Raw genomic sequence first — 22,543 nt, 5'->3', positions numbered from 1 at the left:
CGAGTTCTCCTGCATGAAGAAGCAGTGGTGTCACCACAGGAGCCAAGCGGCTGGCGTCCATGCTTGATCTCATCTAGACAGAAATGGATGAGAGTGAAAATATGCATATTATACATGGCTCCACCTACATGTGGCGCTGTGAACACGCACGTTGAAACCATGTGACACACCATACTCTAGATGAATGAACACATGCCATTTTTATTGTGTGAATGCTGAATAATATATATACATATATATATATATAATTATTATTGTCGTTTTATATACTTATTCCTCTTCTTCTTCTCCGCTTCGTTTCAGTTTTGCTTCAGCTTTTCAGAAATCCCATGCAATGTGTGCTGACATTGCGTCATCGATACATACAATTCAAATAAAATGCTATTTTTTTTCCAATGTTGTACCTGCAGAAAAAGCAAGAAGGCTGTTTTCTTTTTCAAGTCAGATGTCAAGCTAGGATTTCAAGCGTGCTTCCAACTGAGATAGTCAGTACTTCCAGGTCTCACTATGAAGGAGTTGGACTCTTTTGAGAATATAATACAATGTAATATAATACAATATATAATATAATATAATATAATGAGAAAACATTTTTTTATGTTGTAAAATGTAAAAATATGAGAAACAAAAAGTTGTAATTTTTGGAAAATCAGCTCAGCCCAAAAGGTTATATTATGGGAATAAAGTCAGAACATTATGAGCACAAAATGTATGATGATGAATATTTTGAATTTTTTTTTTAAAAAGAGCAAAGAATATATATTAAGAGCCTTTTTCCCCTTATATGACAAAGCTGAAATGAACTTTTTTTGATTAGACTTGTCTTGCACACGGCCACCAAAAGCACATGGGAGCTTATTTATAGCCTCCACCCACAGTGTACAGTCCCCACTGGAATGTCAACAAAGTGCTGCTTCTGTTCGGGGTTCCAGTCCTTCTCTCCACCTGACCTCCAAAACATCAACATCACAGCACTCCTTCCCACAGCTGCCATTCGTTACTCCCACAACTGCGGTGGCATCAGCAGCACCTTCTGGTAGCTCAGCACCGGTGCAGGGAGGAGTTCCGGTGGTCGTACCTGAGGTCACAATTGCACCGGTCACTTCATTAAGTACATGAGCACAAGGCCAACACACATGTGAATGTACCATTATTCCACTCCGCATATTGATGGGACCTTCTCAAATGTTCCTGTGCTGAACAACCAAGCCTTCAGGACAGCACAAGAGCGAAGGCCTCCAAGTTGACTTGTTGAACAAGCAGCGGTTCTTTTTCCAAGCTGACAGCCCATGCTCTCATCCCCGTGGGTTCAATGCCGACAATGCAAACACAAAGGCCCTGTGGCACCCCCGTACACCAACACGGCTCTAATAAATGAAAGCCAATTAATGACAATGTTTAGCATTGTTGTGGAGCTGAAAAAAGGTCTTTGTGGTGGTGGTGGTGGGGGGGGGGGGTGTGTGTGTGTGTGCACAGCGACAATTACTCATCCTGATGAGCAGGAGATTATAAATGAGGCAATTAACACGCCGTCACAATGGAGGGGGAAAAAGTCTCAGCCTGATATTTTTTTGCACCTAACAAACTTCAGCCTTGAGTGTAGACCTGGCAACCACAGTCAGACTGACAGGAGGGGTGGGGGGTGGCTGACGCTCCTGGGTCAAATGGGTGTTGCAGTGACCGGGACGGCGGTGGGTCCGCTGTGGACGTTTGACCCCATCAAAACACAGAGCAGTTGAGTCAACGCGGGTCTGTGGCGGACGTCTCTTCTATCAGGATCACCTGGTTTAGACCCCCCCCCCCACACACACACACACTTGCTGCCAGCGAGCCAAATCCCCAGGCGAGAGCTGGGGGCTGCAAAGAGGGAGAACACATTAGCCTAATAAGGGCCATCTGGTGGCCATTCATTAACTTGACCATCCTTGAAGTCTCTGACCCAAAATGTCATTTTTCACTTTGTAGAGGAATTCATTAGGAGGTGAGATGAACTTGGGTGAGACTGGGGGAAAAAAATGACTGAAATATCAAAGAGGCGGCATGCGAGGAAACATGATTGACAGTAGAAAGATATTTACATTTATATCAGGACCGCATCATAATTATTATATCAAATTATGACATATACCAATAAATCATATTACATTAAAAGTAGCTCCATACAACGGAAGATTACCTGCACTGTTCAGGCAAGCAAGCCTTTTTTCTCCTGGTTGTGAAGTTCCCTGAGCTCACTTGGAAACAGCATTTCAAATTCCAGCATTTTTAGTGTGCTGAAAACAAATGGACAGAAGAAACGGCGCCCCCCACTGGTGAATATTCACTTTACATTAACATTGCATGTAACATCTGCTTGGGGGCCACACAGTTAGGAGATCAGGAAGACCTGACTTCAATGGCAGTTTTTTCCGGGTATTCCGGTTTCTTCCCACATTCCAAAAAAGGTTGCTGGTTCAGTTCTCCTTCAACTTAAACTCATAACGCAAATGTAACTGTAATTTGGCCTTGGCAGAGGTCAACGGCGAACTGAAAGCAAGTTGTTTTAAAATGATGCTGTCCGATGCACCAAAGCAGATCGAATGCAAATGATGCGCTACGGAGTGTCATGTGACCAACTCCACAGGTCACATACATCAACAAAAAATATAGACAATAACAAGAATATAAAATATTGTTCAAGGTCGCTGGGAGAATTTATGTAACCATAACAGCAATATACGGTATAAAGAGCTCCAAATCAATAAAAAGCTGCACATCCGGACGTGTTTTATATTTTATGTAATATATTTTACAGCACTTTCACTCCTGACCTTCAGCGTGTGAGAGGCCAAACATCTTTCCGGGCGTCATATCCTTTCAACGCATTCAAATGTGAACTAGTTATGAACGTCTTAGCCTTGACAGACTTTCAGTCGAACATACGAACGCAGTATGAGTGACATTTCAGGTTTTCTGGTACTTCAATGCTTTAAAATTGTCTATGCATCAGCAGGAAGCTGAACCCAAACTACACACTCAGGAGTGATATCATTTACTCTTCCAGTAGGTGGCACCAGAGGCAACCCCACCCCACAAAAGGCCTTGATGCCGCTGGAGTTCACAGGAAGCCGGTGCCTGTCTCCTACTTCGAAAACATTCTTTTTAAAAAACACATCAGGTGTTTCCCTGCGGGCGCAGCGTCACATCACGTCTATATCGAGCCAGACAGCTGCCGCAGGTCTTATTAGTGAGAGGCAGACGACAAGCTGGGTCATGTGACTCGTTTAAGACGAGAGGATGTGGTGAATGATTACCTGTTACGTTTGCACATTACCTGTCAACGCGATCCACCTTGAGTGACGCTAACTGGGATGTCTTTTTACTCTTTAAGTCTGCTGAAAGATTGCATCTAAAATGCATGCAGGGACCTTTACATACTTACATACTTATATAAAGGTCAACATAAGTCAGCAAACATGGTGGACACAGTATTCTAATAATGAGCAGAAATATTCTGCAAATGTGTGCCACGTTTGGCGGGAACCTAAGATGTGTGTGCAGCAAGAACAAAGTCTTTATTCAGGTCCCAGAACAGAAAAAAAATATGCAAGGCAAGGCTCAAAACAAAAAATACAAAGTACAACTAAAAGCGTAGCACCGGGGCTAGGAACAAAGTCGAACAAAAATAGAAAATATTAGAAGGCAAAAAGAATGTCAAACCAAAAGCCAGAAAAAACAGTGGCAAAAAAAACAGTCGGTACGCAAACGGCGAGTAGCCGCCGTGAAGCCGCGGCATCCGGAGGCAAAAAAGTTGAACCAAAAACCTACCAGAAAGTCAAAGACAACCCAGGAATCTTGAGAGAAGGTCCAGCAAGTCCAAGCTCTAGATCACATCCTCAGATGGGACCTGAGACCATATTGGAAATAGCACTCATTTTAGGACCCTGATGTATAAATTCATAGTTTAGCATTAACATGGAGTCCTCTCGTCAGGAAATCACACCTCTATCATCAGCTGTTACATTTGGAGAGTTCTTACTAAGTAATTTTTATGTTTAAAATGCATAATTTAGTCCAGAAATATGTATAATTTGGTTAAAATTGGTTTATGACCTAAATAAAGTTTTTAACAGAGCCTTGTAGACATGAAATAGCACCCCTATAGTGACCTGTACAAAGCCATTACATAATATAGTAAGGACATGAGTCTGGTTTAGTACTTCTTGTATTGGCTACAGTCTCATTTATGTAATTTACTGACACCTAGTGACCAGTGTCGAGTACTGCAAGTCATCTTCCTCTGAATGCTGTACAGACATTTTTATATTTAACTTCCTTTAGCAATTATGCTTGGAAGTGCTTCAAATAATGCAAAAAATACATAAATTTGCTTAAATATGCACGATGCAGTACTATTTTTGAAAAATTATTGAATGATTTCATTCATTTCATTTATTTAATGAAATTTCTGAAAAGATATAAAAATATATTATAATAAATGCAGTAATGTGAAGGGTATCGCCACCTTTGTGAGGTCCTGTCTATTCCCTTGTGACATTTTATTTGACCCAACATTTGGTCAGTCTATTAGCCGTGTCCCCATGTTGACACTGTGCTTCCGCACACGCTTCCACTCGGGTGGAAATCCGCCAGCGTGGACTCAGCTTGGCAGAGAGCAAACAGTCCAACGTTGCATTATTTGACTTGTTTTTGACTTTGATACAGTGAAAGCAGCGCCATGCTGGGTGGAGAGGGGGAAGGTCGGGGTTGAGGTGTCCCAATGGCGTTTGTATACCAACCAACCTGTCATTAGCGCAGTTAATATAAGAACGATGTGGTTAGGCCTTGAACTCACCGCCACCATAAAAACATGTTATGTACTACAAGCGAGGCTAAATATGAAACGCAAGTTAACTTGACAAACATCCCCACTTACCTCTTCCTCTTGTTTCCCTCTCCCTGGAACGACTTGACATCCATCAGCCGAGGAGGAGCCACGGCGGGATTGTCTTTCCACATCCCCACGATGTCCCCGCACACCCCAACAATGGCGATGCCAAGGATGTGAAAGTAGCGGGGAGTCGAGTACGACAAAGTGGGAGTCCCCACGGCTTCATTGCGCCACTCTGGAGGAGTTTTTATTTTCTTCTTTGGAGCGGAGATGTCAGCTGGTAGTTTCACTTCTCAATCACTTCATGTCCCGCGTGTTGCCTCCCGCGCCGCCGCCGTGATGGAGCTTGGAGATAACGTACGTGAATGACAGGATAATGAGGAGTCTGCCACAGAAACCTGCTTTGTGTCACACTTTATTGTGCAGCAATGTTTCAGCCTGACTTGGGCGTATTCAACCAGTATTTTTACCAATTGCACCATATATACTTTTTAACAATACAATAATACCCATAGAGTACCGAGATACTTTAAAATTTTACATCTTGACCAACTGTACCTGTTGATTTCTTCTAACTACAGCTTCCAAACACTTGACTTCCGGTATGCAGCGACAGGAAGCAGCGTTCAAATAAAAGTCTTCCTAATAACGATGAAGTACAAGTACTCACAGTTGTACAGGAAAATACAACAAAACACAACTTAGTCCTGGAAAAGTACAGCAACAAGCTGAAACAACGTTCACGGGCGAGGATAACAGAGCCAATGAGCTACAACTAATTGGAATTGCATACAGCTGGAAGCTCCCAGCAGGAAGTGCAGCATTCCAAAATAAGACAGGAAGTGATAATTCCTGTCCTGCGGTGCATGACAATATCATAAGTAGCACATTACCGCCATCAGGGGAATCAGTGGATAGAGCGGAGGAGGCCCAGCTAAGACAAAGGCCTCAAGGACCCGATATCACACCACAACCTCATGTTGCGCACCCCCAATAAATACTACACAGTACAGTATCAGGCGTTCATTAAAAATGCTTTCTCTTCCGTGATCAAGTCCCAAACTAATTCCACTATGATGTTGCACTCGTCACCGGCCGCCATGGCGATACGATACGAGAGGATGCCGTATCTGCGGCCGTATCGCTCGGAGGTGTTTGGGTGGCTTCATGGTCGGGTTGGCCAACAGCTGCTGGAGGTGAGATAGGATGAGTCTTCTCCCCAAACGTCCTCAAGTCTATTATTAAATCGTGGGCGCCGCATGGGGCATTGACACCTGGGTTCAACACATGCTTCCAACCACGACTTTCACCACCAAGTGACTTTGGCGGACATTTGTCACACACTCGAGTATTTCCACGGAAATAAAGTTGATTTTGTTGTTGTAGTCGAATTGAAAGGGAATAAAAAAAGGAATGGAGCCCGGGCAATGTCAATCAGCATGGTGTCCTCCGTATAGATAAATAAATACCGCATATAAGCAATACACGACCAATCTCTGAATAGCGACTGAGAGTTTCCCGGCGTATCAGCAGAACATCGTTTGTCATCTTGAAGCGCCGTCCTCCCCGCGGAGTTGGAATTTTGCGAGTGAAGAAGTGTGAGTAAGACTTCAGTATTTCAGCTTATGGACAAAGTGTCAAGTGTATGACAAGAGCCACTATATAAACTTTGAGCACAGACTGTGTGAGACACGTCGATACTTGTAAATATTTAATTCGGTGCCTCTGACAAGGCGCGCATGCCGCTGAAACAAATCGTTAGCAGATAGAATTCAAGCTAAATGGCGTGGAATATTCCCCAAAGAATACCTTTTTTGACCTTATTGTGGCGCAGATTACTTTATCAGTACATCATATGTACTGTTATATACAGGAAGTGTATTTATTAGTTCATTCATTCATTCGAACATGAGATTTGCAGGGGTGCTGGAGCCTATCCCGGCTGTCTTCAGGCAAGAGAACTGGTGATTGGACTTGTGGCCAGCCAATCACAGCGCTTTTTATTAGTTTTCTTTTCAAATTGTATTGCTATCATGTACATCGGGCCAATAAAAAAAACACCCGGAGGCCACAAATGGCCCCCAGGCTACACTTTGAGCACACCTTATGTAATTGATAAATGCTACTGGTATTTTAACATTCATTCATTTTCTACTGCTTATCCTCACGAGGGTGGCGGGGGTGCTGGAGCCTATCCCAGCTGTCTTCAGGGGGGAGGCGGGGTCCACCCTGGACTGGTTGCCAGCCAATCACAGGCTTTTTATTAGTTTTTAAAAAAAATTGTATTACTATCATGTGCAAAGGGCCAATAAAAAACACCCGGAAACCGCGAATGGCCCCCAGGCTACACTTTGGGCACACCTGTAAGCTTTTTAGCTTATTTTCATTACAAATAAGCATAATGTCCTGTAGATACATAAGCAAGGTTTAGTGTTATTATTATAGGATGCAACATGTGAAAACGGTGTACTCATCGGCTCTACTTGTGTTGTGTTTTTGTGCTTTAAGTACTCAGACTGCTTCAATATGGAGGCCCGTGTACACGTTCATCTCTGAATGCTAACGAAGGACATTTGTTTGCTCGTTTGGTCTGCTGGTGTTGCGGTGAAGAGGTTGGAACCAGCCGAGTCTTATTCAGACGATGAAACGTGACATTTGCTATTCATTAGGAGTTTTCTTCCCGTTTGGGTCTTTGATCAACTTTGCTGCTCCACAACGTGATGTATTATGAAAGTCGGCAAAACAGTTAGTTTTTCAGCTTTTTATTCACTTAAATCTTCAAGTGTCAAAGCAAGAACATAACATTTATAATGTCCTTTGGTGGGATTGAAATACACGTTTATTCATTACTGGATGTCAACTCATATTCTTTGATGCCAGCACGTTGCCAATACAAAGGAAAATGACCCAACAACTGAAAAGATGATTAAAAAAAATGAAAAAAATGGAAGCAGAAAGCAAAGTTTCCATTTGGGATGAAGTACAGATATTTTAAAGTTGCCTTTTTTTCCCTCCATGACAGTTCAGCAAAGATACAAAAGCACTACATGACTTGTTTTTGTTTTGCGTTGTTGTAAATACACTGATGCTTGTCTAGCCACCCGTCCTGTGAAAAGTATCCCACCACCAGGATGGGGGTGGGCGTGGCTCTGAATAGAAAATAATGGAAGGGGAGGGGCGGGGAGGAAGGTTCGTACACATGTGCATCACCAACATTGGACAAAAAAAATCAATCATTCGACCAACAAGGGTTTTTATTTTGTTGTTGTTTTTTTTTTTTTTTTTACAGAGTAACATTCACAAAATCACAGGTCAGTGGCAGCATGGCGAGGGGGGGGATTGGGGGGGGGGGCTGCGGGTGGAGATAGAGAGTGACCTTCAAGGCGGAGAGCTTGGAGAGGAAAAGTTTGTGTGTCACAAAGTCCGCACACATTTCCTTCGATCCACAAAGCACTGACAGCAAAGAACTTGTCCCGTGTGTGTGTGTGTGTGTGCGTGTGTGTGTGTGTGTGTGTGTGCGTGTGTGTGTGTGGTCTCCCATGTACATAATATCGGAGAAGCCCAGGGAAATATGTCTTTGATTTGTCTTCCTCAACAGTCCAGCCAACATTAAACTCACAGTGGCGTCCCAAAGGAGGCCTGGTTGCGTGAGAGCCCATTGGCTGCAGTTGTTGTTGCCGTGGCGATGAGAGGAAGTGGTACCCTCCGAGTGGAAGGAGCTCAAGCACCTGTATGGCTTAAGGAGCAGGAGGACGAAGGCGGGGTGGGGGGTGGTTGGAGGGGGGGCGTCATTGTCCTTTGCACTTTTCTTCATTTTTAATATCTATATGTGGTATTTTATATATATTTATATATATATATATTCTTTGATATTAAATTAAAAAGGTTTTGCACTCATTTGTGTGGCACATTCCTTTTCACATCAGTGTTCATCGAGGCTGCTCAGAAGCTGCTATCGTCCACGAAGCTCATGATTGTTTAGGGTGAATGCTCGATTATTTAAAAGAGGGATGGGATGCCTGTGTGTGTGTGTGTGACTAGGGGGTCAAGGGGGTGGGGGTCTCTAGAGCAGTGCTGAGCCCCAAAGACAAAGCAGCAGCAGCAGCAGCAGCCCGATGCAGAACGGAGGCCTCAAGGCGCCCTGGCCCGAATTGTCACCCCGGCAGCCCCCCAGCTCCGTCTCGCAGCGCCGCTTCTCGCACAGCAGACCCGCGTAGGCCGAGGGGCAGCTGCAGCGCACGTTGTTGACGCACACACCTCCGTTTTGGCAGCGCATGAGCTCGTTGTCGCACACCCGGGCTGTGGAGGAGGCAACGTGAAGACAGAGACCAGAGTTTGAGTTTTTTTTTTTTATCTTTTTTGATGACACATGACTTGAGGGGCAGTGTGATGAATAAAGAGCGTATTATAGCAAAGACGTTAAATTACATCGATTTCATATAATTGAATCATCCACTCGGCTGCCTGTCGGGAGCGCATGAAACTTAAATGATGAGGAAGAGAATTCTGACTGGCATTCGCTTATTTCTAGACATACTTATGTAATACTTCAAACACTACACGGGTAAAAATATACATAATATACTCAAAAGTTGGCCATAAAATTTCAGCGGCATCACAACTCGACACGTTTCACTCACTTAGCCCGAAGGTTCCATTGATCAACTCGATAAAGTTTCACTGATTCACGGGTGCTTCAAGACTCCAGTTTTCCCGACTCATGGGTACTTGATGAAGACCCGAGTTTCACAGCTGCTAACCAAACACTGAAGTTTTACCCACCCATGGGTACTTAAAGACTGGAGTTTCACTGAGTCACGAGTGATTGATTCTTAAAAAAGACTCGAGTTTCACAAACTAACGGGCACTCGACAAAGACTCACTTTCACTGACTCACGGGTACACGGCCGAGACTTGAGCTTTACTGCGAAACAAATACTCCAGTTTCACTGACTCTCAGGTTCTGAATGAATGTTGGATGTTTTTTTTGCATATGCTTTGCAACGAACGACTCAAGTAAATCGAGTACTGGAGTCACTTAAACCAATGAATCATACAAACTCGAGTGAGTAAAAGGAATCAAGTTTCCCAAATACTCCAAAATCCAGAATTGGTATTGCAATATCATCATAGAGACGTCAATCGATGCATAACTGGCTTCACAGTGTTTATGAATAAAATTCAACACCATAACGATAACTACCATGACCGTGTTATTTCTCAAAACATACGTGACTAAAAACTTCAGATTGAATTTCAACATAAAACAATAACGGAGTGGAGGAACGCAGCTCATGGCTCAACAGTAAACAAGCGTTGCAGCATCAAAGTGAAAATATGAAAATGTAATAAGAAGAAGAAAATCAATTATTAGAAATACCTGGCAACCAGAACACTTTGTATTTGTGCATATTAAGTTCATTTCCAGAGTCACTAAGGTGAATCCACAGTTTCCTCAAAGCCTGCGAGGACCCCCCCCCCCCCATCCGATCGTCCCGCACCCCACCCTCCACACAGCAGTGACTTTCCACGAAATGAACATCAGGTGAAAATTGGTGTATATTTGGAGCTGGGACACCGAGGCCACTCTATTCCCGCTGGAGGCAAGCTGTCAAGCAAGCTGGAGGCAAACAAAGCAAACGCTGCACATGCTAGTAAACCAACAGAGACAAATAAACAAGCATAAACATGGGAGACGCTTCCACTTCCTTTTCCCCGCAAGTGGAAAACTACACGGTAAGCAATCTGAGCTCGATGAGGACATGAAAATCACAATAACAAAAACAGAGCTCCTCAGTTGGATGCATGGTCTCCCCGGAGGAGTCAAATTGGGCTTTGATGGGATGCGTGCAAAGAAACGTCAACATCTATTTGTCTTGGTTTATTGCTCCTGGTTGGTTCGCCAAACCCAACAACGTGACTACCGTTTACCTGCGTTCACCTCGTAATGCCACTCTCAATACCTGAAATGAAGCAAAGTGTCATGGAGTAAAAATAATTGGTCGATGGAGAAACATCACAAACTAGCTGGAAACCAAGACAACAAAACATGAAGAAAAGGCGTGGAGGTGAGGTGTATATTAATTAAAGAACGCCGTTTCTTAGAAACGAGCCGCGATACGATCAGGACACAGGAGAGACTTCTTTAATTACACCCTGACCTTTATTCTTGTCCCTGCTGCCTCCAGCCAAAGTCTCCTTCTTCAGAGAATTTCACAGCGGCGTCTGTTCCTGCTGCGTGCGTCAGAAAACTGACCTGATGGATCAACATCAACTGCGGGGAAAACTGATTCGTAGCCTTTCATGTGCAGTTCTAAAGGCGTCTATGCATTGTTTTCATAGAAAGATTCTCCTGTTTGTAAAAGTAATAGTGATCTCCCTGTCAAATGGCCTATTTTATCCCTTCTAAAACAAGCCACATTCCATTATACGGTATATAGTACTGTGTAGTACTGTCTGTGACTAGACAGGTACGCAAACATGCTGACGTGATCATAACAATCCACACAATAAAGTCCACACTGCAGGCCAGGGGCGTCCAAACCTTTTCCACCAAGAGCCACATAGTGAAAAGCCAAAGAATGCAAGGTCAGGTATGCTAAGAACTTCTACATATTTACATCAAAAATGCATCTCGGCTTCTAGAGAAATGTCTGATATTGATTAAATATGATAAATATTGCAAACCAAATACGCAAGGGGAGGGGAGACTCACATGCCCGGACACCCAAGGTTATTTGAATGAGGTGATAAGCATGTGGTGGACTTGTTTTGGAGTCAAGAGGCCTCAAGCCTTGAGCAGATAATCATAGCTAGTCAGTGTCATGATAATGTATATCTTAGCAGCAACGCATATGTATGTTCCTACATAATTATATTATATTTTGCAAGTGCAATAAACCATATTTACCAGAGCATTATAATCAATTCATTGATTACGATGCTAAAAACACATGGCATTAAAAGAAGTGGTGAAAATGGCACTAGTACGATTTGATGCATATTTTTTTTAATCAAATATCTGTATTAACGAGGTCGTGATTCATAATTGAGGACTAATCCACAATGCCCAGATTTAATCACCAGCGGGTTTTACCGAAATCCTTTGTTTTAGACTCAATTTACGACTTCATCTCCCATCAATCTCTTCCCCAAAGCACAGGTCTGCGTGCAAACAACAGCCAGCACAGGTAGTAAATGATGAAGATCTGGGGCATTTGCTTTTGATATGAGGGATAATATTTGGAGAGGGGACTGATGATGTAGGCGTGTCTGTCAGGAGCCGAAATGTGTTTGGCGAGAGATTTCCGATTTAATTGCATTCTTCTGTCTGCATACAAATGGAGACTTGACCATGCACGCAGCTCGGCTGGAAGCTGAGGAGGCAACGGAAGGTCAAAGCTGAAAACTTTTCTGCTGTTTATGTCTGAGGCGCCGAGAGAGAATTGCATGTTTCATATAAAAAGACAGAATAGAAGTATATTTTCCATGTGCAATCCTCTCAAAGAGCAATGTATTAAAAATACAGTAGATGCCTCACTATTTGCTGGGATTATGATCCAAAGTCTCTTCTAATAGCAAAAAAACCCCCACAAAAGTGCGACATCAATCCTTTCAAAAAATAGCAACTAAATCCAGGCTCTCCAAAGCACAGCCCGGGGGCCAATTGTGGCCCGTGGCTGTTTTTTTATTGACCCACAAATATCATTTTGTGTCTCTAAAATCACAATAAATGTGCTGGAGTGGAAAATGACCTGCTTTCTCCTTCAAAAATGTTAGTTTTGGATGACATTGTCTTTGTGTGTTGTGGACAGATGAAAAAAAAAAAAAAGGTGACGGATAAACAAAAGCCAGGCAGCCTGTCAGCCATCAATATTGACTCTTATTTGGTGTTGCTGGTGTGCTGCATGGCCGGGCGACACCTTTTGGGTGAAAACGGGTCAGTTTGTGTCAGCTTTTGCAGTTTTACTTACATTTGCAGCCATCGTCCCACAAATAGCCGGGCAGACACTGGCGACACTTAGGCCCTGTGGTGCCCTCCTTACATATACAATATCCCGTCCCATTACAGCGATCACTGACTGAGCCCACGGGATTACAATTACACTCTGGAAGAACAAAAGACACACAAGCTGGAGACAAAGATGCATGTGCTTTCACATCCCGGCACATGTCTGGCATGTTCACGGCATCATCCGCACGCCTTCAACTCCTTCAGGTTCAAGTCGTTAGGAATAGATGCTCCCATGCCAACAGCAACTATGACGACAGTGTGGTGTTGATTGCGTACGGGGGACCGTTTTATTTCACTCTTTGTTTTCACTCTTTCATGTACTACAAAGGAGCATCAGGGCCAACTTGACTACAAAAATGACTACAATTATTTATTGCAAAGGTTGTAAATATTTATATACATGCAATTTGTTAGTTCTTTATTTTTGCTAAATTTAGAAAAATAACTTTTGTTACTTTGTCATTATGGGGTGTTAATTTTAGAATTTTTTTTAATATTAAAAATAAAAATAATTATGGAGATAAATGTCTTTTTTATTTGCAATGCATTTGAAATAAAAATATTTGCCATTTAAAAAAAAACCAAAATTATAATTATTTTTTAAATGTTGTCATTTAAAGTTGTTCATTTTTAAATTATTTTTTCTTTGAATAAATGTGTGTATTTTTAGCCACTAAAGACAAAAAAGCAAAAATTATATTCACAAAAGACATGCAATTTTTTTTAACCAAAATTATAAAAAATAAATAAAACCACACTTTTTCATGTTCTAATTGTTGGTTGTTCATAAAGCTGTTATATTTTAGGCAGTTTTGATGTTAATCATAAAACATGCTTAGTACTGCGTACATTGTATGGCATTCCTAATTTTTCATGCGTATTGTATATAGCAGAGGTAGGGAACCTATGGCTCGGGAGCCAGGTAGGGCTCTTTTGATGACTGTATCTGGCTCTCAAGCATTTCTTACCACAATAAAAATGTATTTTTGCTAACATTTTAAAGTAAACATCACAGAAATGACTGTTAAAAATAATATTAAAAATCAACAACTTTTTTATGCATTTTAATTCGTCCATCTATTTTCTACTACAATACGGCCGACCATATCCATCTTTCCTGATATTTTCCAGGTCAAACACCAAAACCTGATTATTACTGGGTAATGCGGTAGTCTACCTCGGTCATTGAGATGTCAACATGTAAATATAAACTTTTCTCCTTTAGTCAAATAGTCACCTAGCTAAAGCTACAGAACCAAGCCTTCTGGCAAAGATGGCCAAAAGAATGAAATATACTGAGTATGGTGCAAAACTATGCAGCAGCAGAAGTTGTATTAATGGCAACAAGTATTTGATTTATTATTAGACACTGCGCTGCTCACGAAAGTGTGCTGGCCACACCCCATTGGCGTGGGGTAGTGTGCCTGGTCTACGTAATTAGAGCCCATTATATCTAAAACTGTTGGTCTTACATAAAAATGCACACATTTTATTGTATTCAATGTTTAAAAAAAATGTATATGGCTCTCACAGATACACATTTTAAAATATCTGGTCTTCATGGCTCTCTTAGCCAAAAAGGTTCTCGACCCCTGGTATATAGAATGGAAGTGTGTAGATTTATGCTTGCAATATTACTTCTTTGCAACTTTTTGTCATATTAATTTCTCTTTATGGTGGCCCGATGACTCCTTTGTGTTGTACAGCATGCAGCAAAACAAAAGTGTTATCATTAGCTTAGCCATACCTGTCAACCAGTCAAATGCCTTCCTGTTTGAATCATTTACCATATTTTTACCTCATTTTAACTTTCATGGAAAAAAAAAAAAGCTTTCGTTTCCGGCTAGCATTAACCATGAAAAAAATCGTCCGGATCTTCAAACAAAAATCCAAGTGCAAAAATTCCAAATGCAAACATTGACAGGTATGATTAGCATTGACTTCAAACGGACGGAGTGGGCTGAATTGCACATGCTGGCACCAGATCCCATTCATTCACAGGCAGAAGAATGCAGAGGTTGGTAGAGGAGGATGGAAGTGACAATTAAAAGGACACGTCACACGGAAAGTGTCATGAAATGAAGACGAATGAGTGGAAGGAGTGGAAGGACGGCGATGAGCACACTTAAACGGGCAATGGCGTTGCTGCAGTTAAGTGACACCTCCGGTATTTTGACAGTCCCAATCAGCTTGCACCCTTTGCGACCGTGTCGGCCATCGTCCAGAGAGGAAACGGGTGACACGAAGTGCCAAAATATGGCGGGTGGGTGTCTAAACAGATAGAAAGCCTGCACCAGGTAAATCATCAGCAGCTCAACACCTTGTGATGCTTTTCAGCTGCCGACGCCGAGGCCTTTTCATATTTTTGACATGCACTCATGTGACACGTACGACTGGCGTCGCGGCGTACTCCTTCCCTCAGAACTGTCGCGCCTGTCACAAGCCCCCCCATAGGACTCACGAAGGCATCTGGCACCGCGGACCTTCAAAGACTTCAACGGGGAACGCCGGGAAGATTCTGCCATGGGGAGGGATTTTTCACACATTTGATTCTGCTCGGTGGGCGCTTGACCGCAGCGAACGTCACGTTTATAAAAGCTGCATTTGTGTGACTGGGAATAATTAGCTTTGTTCATAAAGGACTCCGCTATTTTAAGAAACACACTGAGCCAGCTTGTTTACTTGGCGGCAGAAAAATAGATGAAAAGTGATATCACATAAAGAGATAGATGGTGTTCACATCCTGCTCTATTTTTAGGACAGGGCGGGGCAGGAGCAGCCTGCACTCTCATAACTTTATTCGACTGAGTTTACTGGACTCAAACTGGCTTGATAAATGATTAATAGCTTAGATTTGCACTGCGTTCAAATAATTCATAGGCTGGAAATGTATCCTTTCTTTAACAAATACACTTTGTTATTATTTTGGGTTTATATGTTTTAATGTTTTAAGGGACTGAAGATGGCCAACACTGTTTTTATAGAGACACAATAATCCCCTGGCCTGTGATAATATGAGTTGAAAGATGGCTCACATTTTTTTTATTATCTCTAACACGTAATTCCACGTTGGTTGTTTCCTGGTTTGTGTTTGATCGTTTGTCCCAGGCTGCCCTTCCCATGCCCATTTCCTCCGAATAAACATGCATCATGATCCTAATGAACTCAGATGGTGAACTTGATTCACCTGTCAAGTTTCATTAATTTGGGGGTTTAGGGACCCCCCAATAGGGGGGTTTTATATTCCAGAATCAATCTTTCTATGAAGAAATTTGATCTGAGGTTGTTTCGTTCTTTCATGACATATTTTTTTTTAAATTCCTGAAGGTGTGAAGCGCACCCCCTTACATAAGATTAGTGTTTTCAAAAAAAGCCACGCCCCCGTAGATGGAAGGATGTCCATCTAGTCAGAATTTCCGGTCACGTTGCGTAAACGAGTAGATCCCCTCGTGTGTGAGGAGACTCGCTTTAAAGATGGAGATGCTGATGATTGCGGTCATGTCATGTCGAAAGAGCAAACGGACGATGAGGCACCAACATGAGGATGAAGATGAGGATGAAGGACAAGTCAGAGGACAGTTTTTAGGAGAGCGGCAGTGAGGGCGAGCGGGAAACTGACCTATGCACACATTTTCATCGTCCAGTCCGGCCGAAGCATTGCGATAGTAGCCCAGCTTGCATAGCTGGCAGTGCTGCCCCCTAGTGTTGTGCTTACAGCTCACGCAAATGACGGTGTTTAGCAGCTCGATGTAGCTGCATCGGTTGGAGTGGCCGAAGCATTCGCAGTCTTGCAAAAGAGAGAGAATGTGCGCAGAGAAGAGAGAGAGAAAGAGCGTTGCAATTTGTTGCTTCAAGCGCTACGGCGGTCGGGTGGCATGCCATGCGACCATGGCATGCCAGGTTAAGAATGGGAGAGACCGCACTGAGCGGGAAGGGGAGGTCTGCGAGGTCATGGGGGGGGGGGGGGGTCGTTCATGATTAGTTTGGCGTGAGCAAAGTCGGGGTTAAGAAACAACATTGCAGAAGCACAGCGTTAGTCGGATCACATCGCAGCACACCACAAGACGAGGCGAAGGTGATGATGGCACACAGATGCGGCCGCAACAAGAACACCACACGGCGCCAGGCCCAAAGAACGCAGCGGTGGACCTTCTGTCTAAGCGGTTATTCTGATTTTAATGGACAGGAAAGAGGATGAGATGACCCTTTTTTTTTGGTAGTTTTGTACATTTTCGGTCAAGAAGAGACCGTTGCCTCAATTTAATCTTTGATGTTTTTTTGGTAGTCGCTTGCAATGCATGTTTTACCCCCAAGTTTAAGTCCCCTATCCAATAATTAGGTTAAAGGTTTGTTGCTTTGAAAGGAAAAATGCACTTTTGTTCGGAATTTTGCCCGCCATCTAAGCCATGAACATATACGGTATGTCTTGCTTCTGTGCATTATAAAGATATAAAAACAGATAAAAAAAGAAGCAGCTATTTACTCCACATAATGGGACACACCTATTCAGGCTTCTGTAAAACCCTCCAAAAAGCACCATTAGCGCTCCATTAGCCCGCTAGCCGGCTAGCGACTAGCTTCACCACACACTTATGACTTATTCTGAAGGCGTTATTTTCGGTTAACGAGACGTTTGGACACCTGGCCCTATTTCAGCATGTCCTCCAATAGGAAGCTTTAAAATATGCTAACCATGGACAGTTAGGATTTTGGTATTTCCGACCATTGGTGGAACCAGACCTGTCGCCCCCCCCCCCGGTAAAGCTGACAGCCACCGTTAAGGACAAACGTACGAAATAGAACAAAGCCCACCGAGTCCGTTAAAAGCTTCGATCCAAAGCCAAGAGTAAGATTAGCGGATGCTAAGGTGCGACGTCACATGGAATTACTAGCATTACAAGAGTTATTTGGACTGTAAGACCTCCTGCCTCGGTTCTCCATGCGTACTATCACGCCTGCCCTGGGGGTGGGGTGGAAAGGAGGGGTTCGGGCGCCCTGAGTGACCGGCGGAGACAGATGTGACCTCCTAAGCCTCACTCGCCCAAAGTGCGAGACTGCGGCTTTTGTCCGAGGGATTGTGGTTATTAAGGACGGGTATTGAGGTCAAGTGTCCACGTCGGCGTCCTAACAACCTGACATGAGCTGCGAATAAAGGAACGCCACGGCAGCCCGTTGCATAATCCTCCGTAATGTACATCCTTGCACATACAGTATTTCCTCACAAGACAAATCTCTCCTTTCCAGAAACGGGGCTGAGGTTGTAAATAAAAAAACACCCTGGGACTAAAAAGAAGTCTTAAAAATAGTTGTAGCCTCAGAGAGCTTTGGGACGAGGCCGCGTCCAACGCCGGGTTAGCGCTGCAGGGTTAGACAAAAGCATTATATAAGAAGACAGGTGTCATCGGGGAGCCATGCCTACCTCGCTTGCGGTTTGCAACGTGGACCGAAGTGGCAACTTGTGGCGCTACTAGATCAATCAAAGAAACATAAAAGAAAAAGAACATGATATTGCAATCAAACAAACATGTAATGTCAGAGAATTACCGAGCATTGATCGTGAAAGCAAAATCAGGCAGGGAGAGGATGAATGATGGGAAACAAGGAGTGACGCTGCCAAGTGGAGCATCTGTTACAAATGCCCTAGATGCACAACAATTCAAATATTATTCCTTTATGCTTGGTTTCATTAACAAGTGTTTGTGCAATCCCTGTTTGGTGTGTGTGTGCGTGCGTTTCCCCAGACGGAAACAAGCGTCTGACAAACTACTCCCCACCTCACATGAGGCCAGCCAAGAATGTTCCACTCTGGAACGTGTGCAGAAGCGTGGCTAAGGAAACCGACTGGCAGCAAAAGCATCAATCACCCGACTGTGTTTGAGTCATGGAAGAAAACAAAGGAAATAAGAGGCGCACCGGCCGGCGCGAGTCCCTGACACGTACGCTAGCCGTGAGGTGGCGGCGCATCACATCTGCATGGATTAAGCCGAATTGAGTCTAACGTCAATCAGCACGAAACCACCGTGAAAAAACTCTTCTGCTTCTTCCTGCTCACCCGGGACACCAATCCACGGAATGCCCAAGACAACAAATCAACAAATCTTCAGTGAGGAGTCGGAATGTGTTATCACAAACTCCACCAGAAGGGGGGGGTCGGCAAAGTCAGGGGTGTCCAAACTTTTTCCTTCGAGGGCCGCACACTGACAAATGGGCGGGACACTTAAATACCTAAAAAAAATGAATCTCTGCTTTGTGATAAAAGGGAAAAAAATCTTTTTTTTAATTTATTTTTTATTATATTTTTAATGCATGAACTTTTTCTCATTAAATTAATTTTTTCCTCCACAATTTTTATTTTTTTATTTCAGCATTTAATTTTTCTCTGTGTTATGTTATGACTTTATTCCCATAATATTTCGACTTAATTATCATAATGATATAGCGGTATTGCTACAACTTTAGAAAAGAACATCCTTTTGACCTTCAACTATTACTGCTTTATTCTCATAACTTTCTAAAATTTCCTAAATCTGCTGGTTCATTTTTTTTTTTTACATTTGTCATAATATTTCAACTTTAGAGACATAATAATAATTGATGCTTTAAAAATGTTATTCCTCCCACCTTATTTCTCATATTACTTTATTCTTATAATATAGTCATTTTTATTCCCAACCCAATTTTCCATGTTATTTTTTGTTTCATTTTTCCCACATAATATTACAGCTTAAAATATACATTTTCTTTTTTAATGTTTCAATTTCATGCAACAAAATTTTTTTTTTTCCTTTAGAATATTTGTTTTGGTAATATTATGACTTTATTCCCTATGTCTTTATTATGACATTATTCTTATTTTTTTCCCCATTTTTGTTGCTCTCTTGTTAATTTCATTTTTGCAATGTGCCGTGGACCAATAAAAAAACAGCCACCGACCGCACACGGCCCCCGGGCCACAGTTCGGACACCCCTAAGCTAAGTGCACCCGGCTACACAAACGCTGTGTAGACAAATGGATGAAAATACATAGTGAAAGAAAAAAAAACATGATTTCATGATCTGTGTTGCCTACCTTCTTTTCGGTTAGCGACACCTAGGGACGACACATTCGGCCGAACTGCGTGCAATTGAGAGAAACCATCAGTTATTCATGTGCACTTGTGTGATGCACTTAACAGATAGTCCGGGCGGGGTGGGTGGGCGTGTGGGCGGTGGGCGGGGGTTTTAGTGAACACACACACACAACCGGAGACACGCACAAATCGGGCGTCAAACCAGTGGAAATCGGGGGAGAGCAAATGCAAGGTGGCACAGCTTGACATGGACGAGCAACGCAATGTGTCCGATTAAAGAGACCGTGTATGTCGTTAGCGTGACTCTGTGCTGCGTTCATGGCGATGGCGATGATGGGTGACAAACTGAGGGGAAAAAAAAAAAAAATGACACCAAAATAAAAGAAACCCCTCTTTAAAAAAAAATAAAAAATCTAGCGTTTGAGTCATGGTTTATGCAGGAGCGTCTAAACTATTCATGGCAAACCAAGACGTTGGGGGGCATTTTGTTTAATTCATCACATTGACTATGTGATCAATATCTAATTACAGTGTATTTCTGGTGGAGGAATAACAATGAATAAATAATGGCAGGTGTTAGGACTTGGAATGACGGACTTCTGCGGGAAGTACGCGTCGGTATTTCCGTGTGGAAATACTGGGATGGGCTTGAGAATGGAGAGTACTGGAGCAACGCGTTCCCTCGTCATGCCCCCCCTTTGTCGACTTCATTCCTTGTCCTTTGACTGCATCAATCATGCACGTTCAGGTAATTAGCACAAAGCCCATGAATCAATTGTCATATGTGCATCGCTGCGTTTAAACTTTGTTGCCCCCCCCCGAACTGAATTATACATCAGCTGTGGGGTTGGCACACCGTGACGAGCACTTTGATACCCCGAGCTTTGCATTTATTGATTTAAGAGAAACAAAGACTATCATCCCATCTCATCCTTTATTGTCTACCTGCCATCAGACGCAGTACTGTAGTAGTATTTATGTATATTTATATATTCATCAGATGAAAATAAAGGAAGAGAAGGACACATCACCACCCAAATCCACTCACACCAAAAGGTTGGTTTATATTTTTGGACAATTTTGAAGGTTCAGAGGTCCTGAACTGGACCGAAAGGAAGTGTGTCACCATTAATATCTTCCCTCAATGCTGGAATTTACCTTAATTTCGAGCCTAGCTTACCAAAATGCGGTACACGTACCCCCAAGGCAACACCAATGAGGGTAATATTAGTGCCCAACACTCACAATTACAAGTGTGGATGAAGTGGTTTGTTCCTCTCTCTTCCAATCAATCACTTTGAGTAGGGATCCCTCAAAAAACGACTTTATCGTTGGTTGTTTTGGTCATTTTGTACTTTGGATACTGCTATCTATTTATCAGTGCTCATGTCAAACGCTATCCTAATCTCAAAATGCAAAATACACATCTGACGCAGAATTCATGTAAAATTCATCGACCAATTAATTATGTTCAATATTTTAAGTTAATATGGAGGGCTGCAACTAAATGATTGACTTGAGCTTATTGTCCCTCGTGACATCACGGTTGGAATATCGCTCCCCCTCGCTATATGGCTGTTTTTCAAATCATAAGTGATTCCTGTCAATAAAAACATATTGAAAGAGAAGTTATACAGGAAGTAGTATTGTGGTCACCAGGCATCAGTAATGTTAGATTACGTTACCTTTCACAGTGCATGGTCAATGGCTACGAGCTACCTGAGCCCATGTCATGGCTGAGATCGAGTGGAAATAAAGACTCTCCTCTCATTCAGTGTGGAAGTGGTACATTTTCCCTTCTTCCCCACTCCATTTTCAACACTTTAAGTTGAGAATAAGTCAGTGGGAGCGGCTCTGTCATGTCCCTGCAGTCCAGGGCTCTAATCGTGTTAAAACCCGTATTTAGAAAGGGAGCTTTTATAGCCTCCAACTATGAAAATATTCCATTTATTAATATTGAATCCTACTTCACTGGAACCAATTAAATGCAATAAATGAGGGACGACTGCAGTCGTTTAGGCCCTAAACCAGGGTGTCCGAAGCATGCCCGCGGCCATTTGTGGCCCGCAGTTGTTTTTTTACTGGCCTGCGGCATAGTGTAGATATAAAGTACGACCAAAAAAAAACAGTCAGAATGGAGGGAAAAAAAGACAAGAAGCTGAAATATGTGGATACTTACATTTTGAAGTAAACATGATTAATAGAACACCAAAATATTGGTCAATAAATTGGATAATGGATTAATCGTTGCAATCTATTGTAGTGTACTATTGACATATACACGGTAACCCCCCCTCCATCCACCCCGAGACATGATAGAGGTCACATTTGGTGGTAATAAAACGGCTCCATGTACATATATCACCATTCTAACATCAATAAAAAGTATTTTATTTAGTTTTTTGTATTAAAATGTATTGGATTATTTATTTTTACAAATATGATGTGTTCAGGGGTGCAGGAGATTAATCCCAGCCGTACCACAAAATGACAACTTCACTATCATCGTGTTTTGTGGTTTGGCCTGGTTTGACGAAGAAAATCATCAACGTAAGAAAAATGCATCACCCTCCTTTTCCACCCAAACTC

The 22,543-nt window shown here is 42.6% G+C and overlaps 1 protein-coding gene and 1 long non-coding RNA gene across 10 annotated transcripts in view; both read right to left on the bottom strand.

Annotated features, from left to right (window-relative positions):
* Positions 1–3,893: 3,893 nt before the first annotated feature.
* On the bottom strand, positions 3,894–5,441 carry LOC131108917 (uncharacterized). The gene is made up of 3 exons (XR_009120564.2): positions 5,429–5,441; positions 4,916–5,215; positions 3,894–3,923 (listed from the first exon to the last, which is right to left on the bottom strand). It is a non-coding gene; the product is annotated as an uncharacterized LOC131108917 (long non-coding RNA).
* A 3,130-nt stretch (positions 5,442–8,571) lies between these two features.
* ntng1a (netrin g1a) overlaps positions 8,572–22,543 on the bottom strand; it is a 70,796-nt gene continuing 56,824 nt past the window's right edge. For 2 of the 9 annotated variants that reach the window (XM_078790564.1, XM_078790563.1), the window contains 4 exons: positions 19,954–19,998; positions 18,304–18,351; positions 12,844–12,978; positions 8,572–9,169 (listed from right to left, as the gene is read on the bottom strand). In XM_078790564.1, the coding sequence (XP_078646690.1) occupies positions 8,934–9,169; positions 12,844–12,978; positions 18,304–18,351; positions 19,954–19,998 (464 nt within the window). In that variant the 3' untranslated portion in view covers positions 8,572–8,933. The remainder of the gene's footprint in view (positions 9,170–12,843; positions 12,979–18,303; positions 18,352–19,953; positions 19,999–22,543) is intronic. The other 7 variants (XM_058059928.2, XM_078790565.1, XM_058059930.2 and 4 more) reach the window with 7 other exon arrangements.

The sequence above is a fragment of the Doryrhamphus excisus genome, linkage group LG5 (genome assembly GCF_037039965.1).
Source record: "Doryrhamphus excisus strain RoL-2023G ecotype Guam linkage group LG5, RoL_Dexc_Guam_v1.1, whole genome shotgun sequence".
Lineage (NCBI taxonomy): Eukaryota > Metazoa > Chordata > Actinopteri > Syngnathiformes > Syngnathidae > Doryrhamphus > Doryrhamphus excisus.
This window is presented reverse-complemented; position numbering and strand designations above follow the sequence as displayed.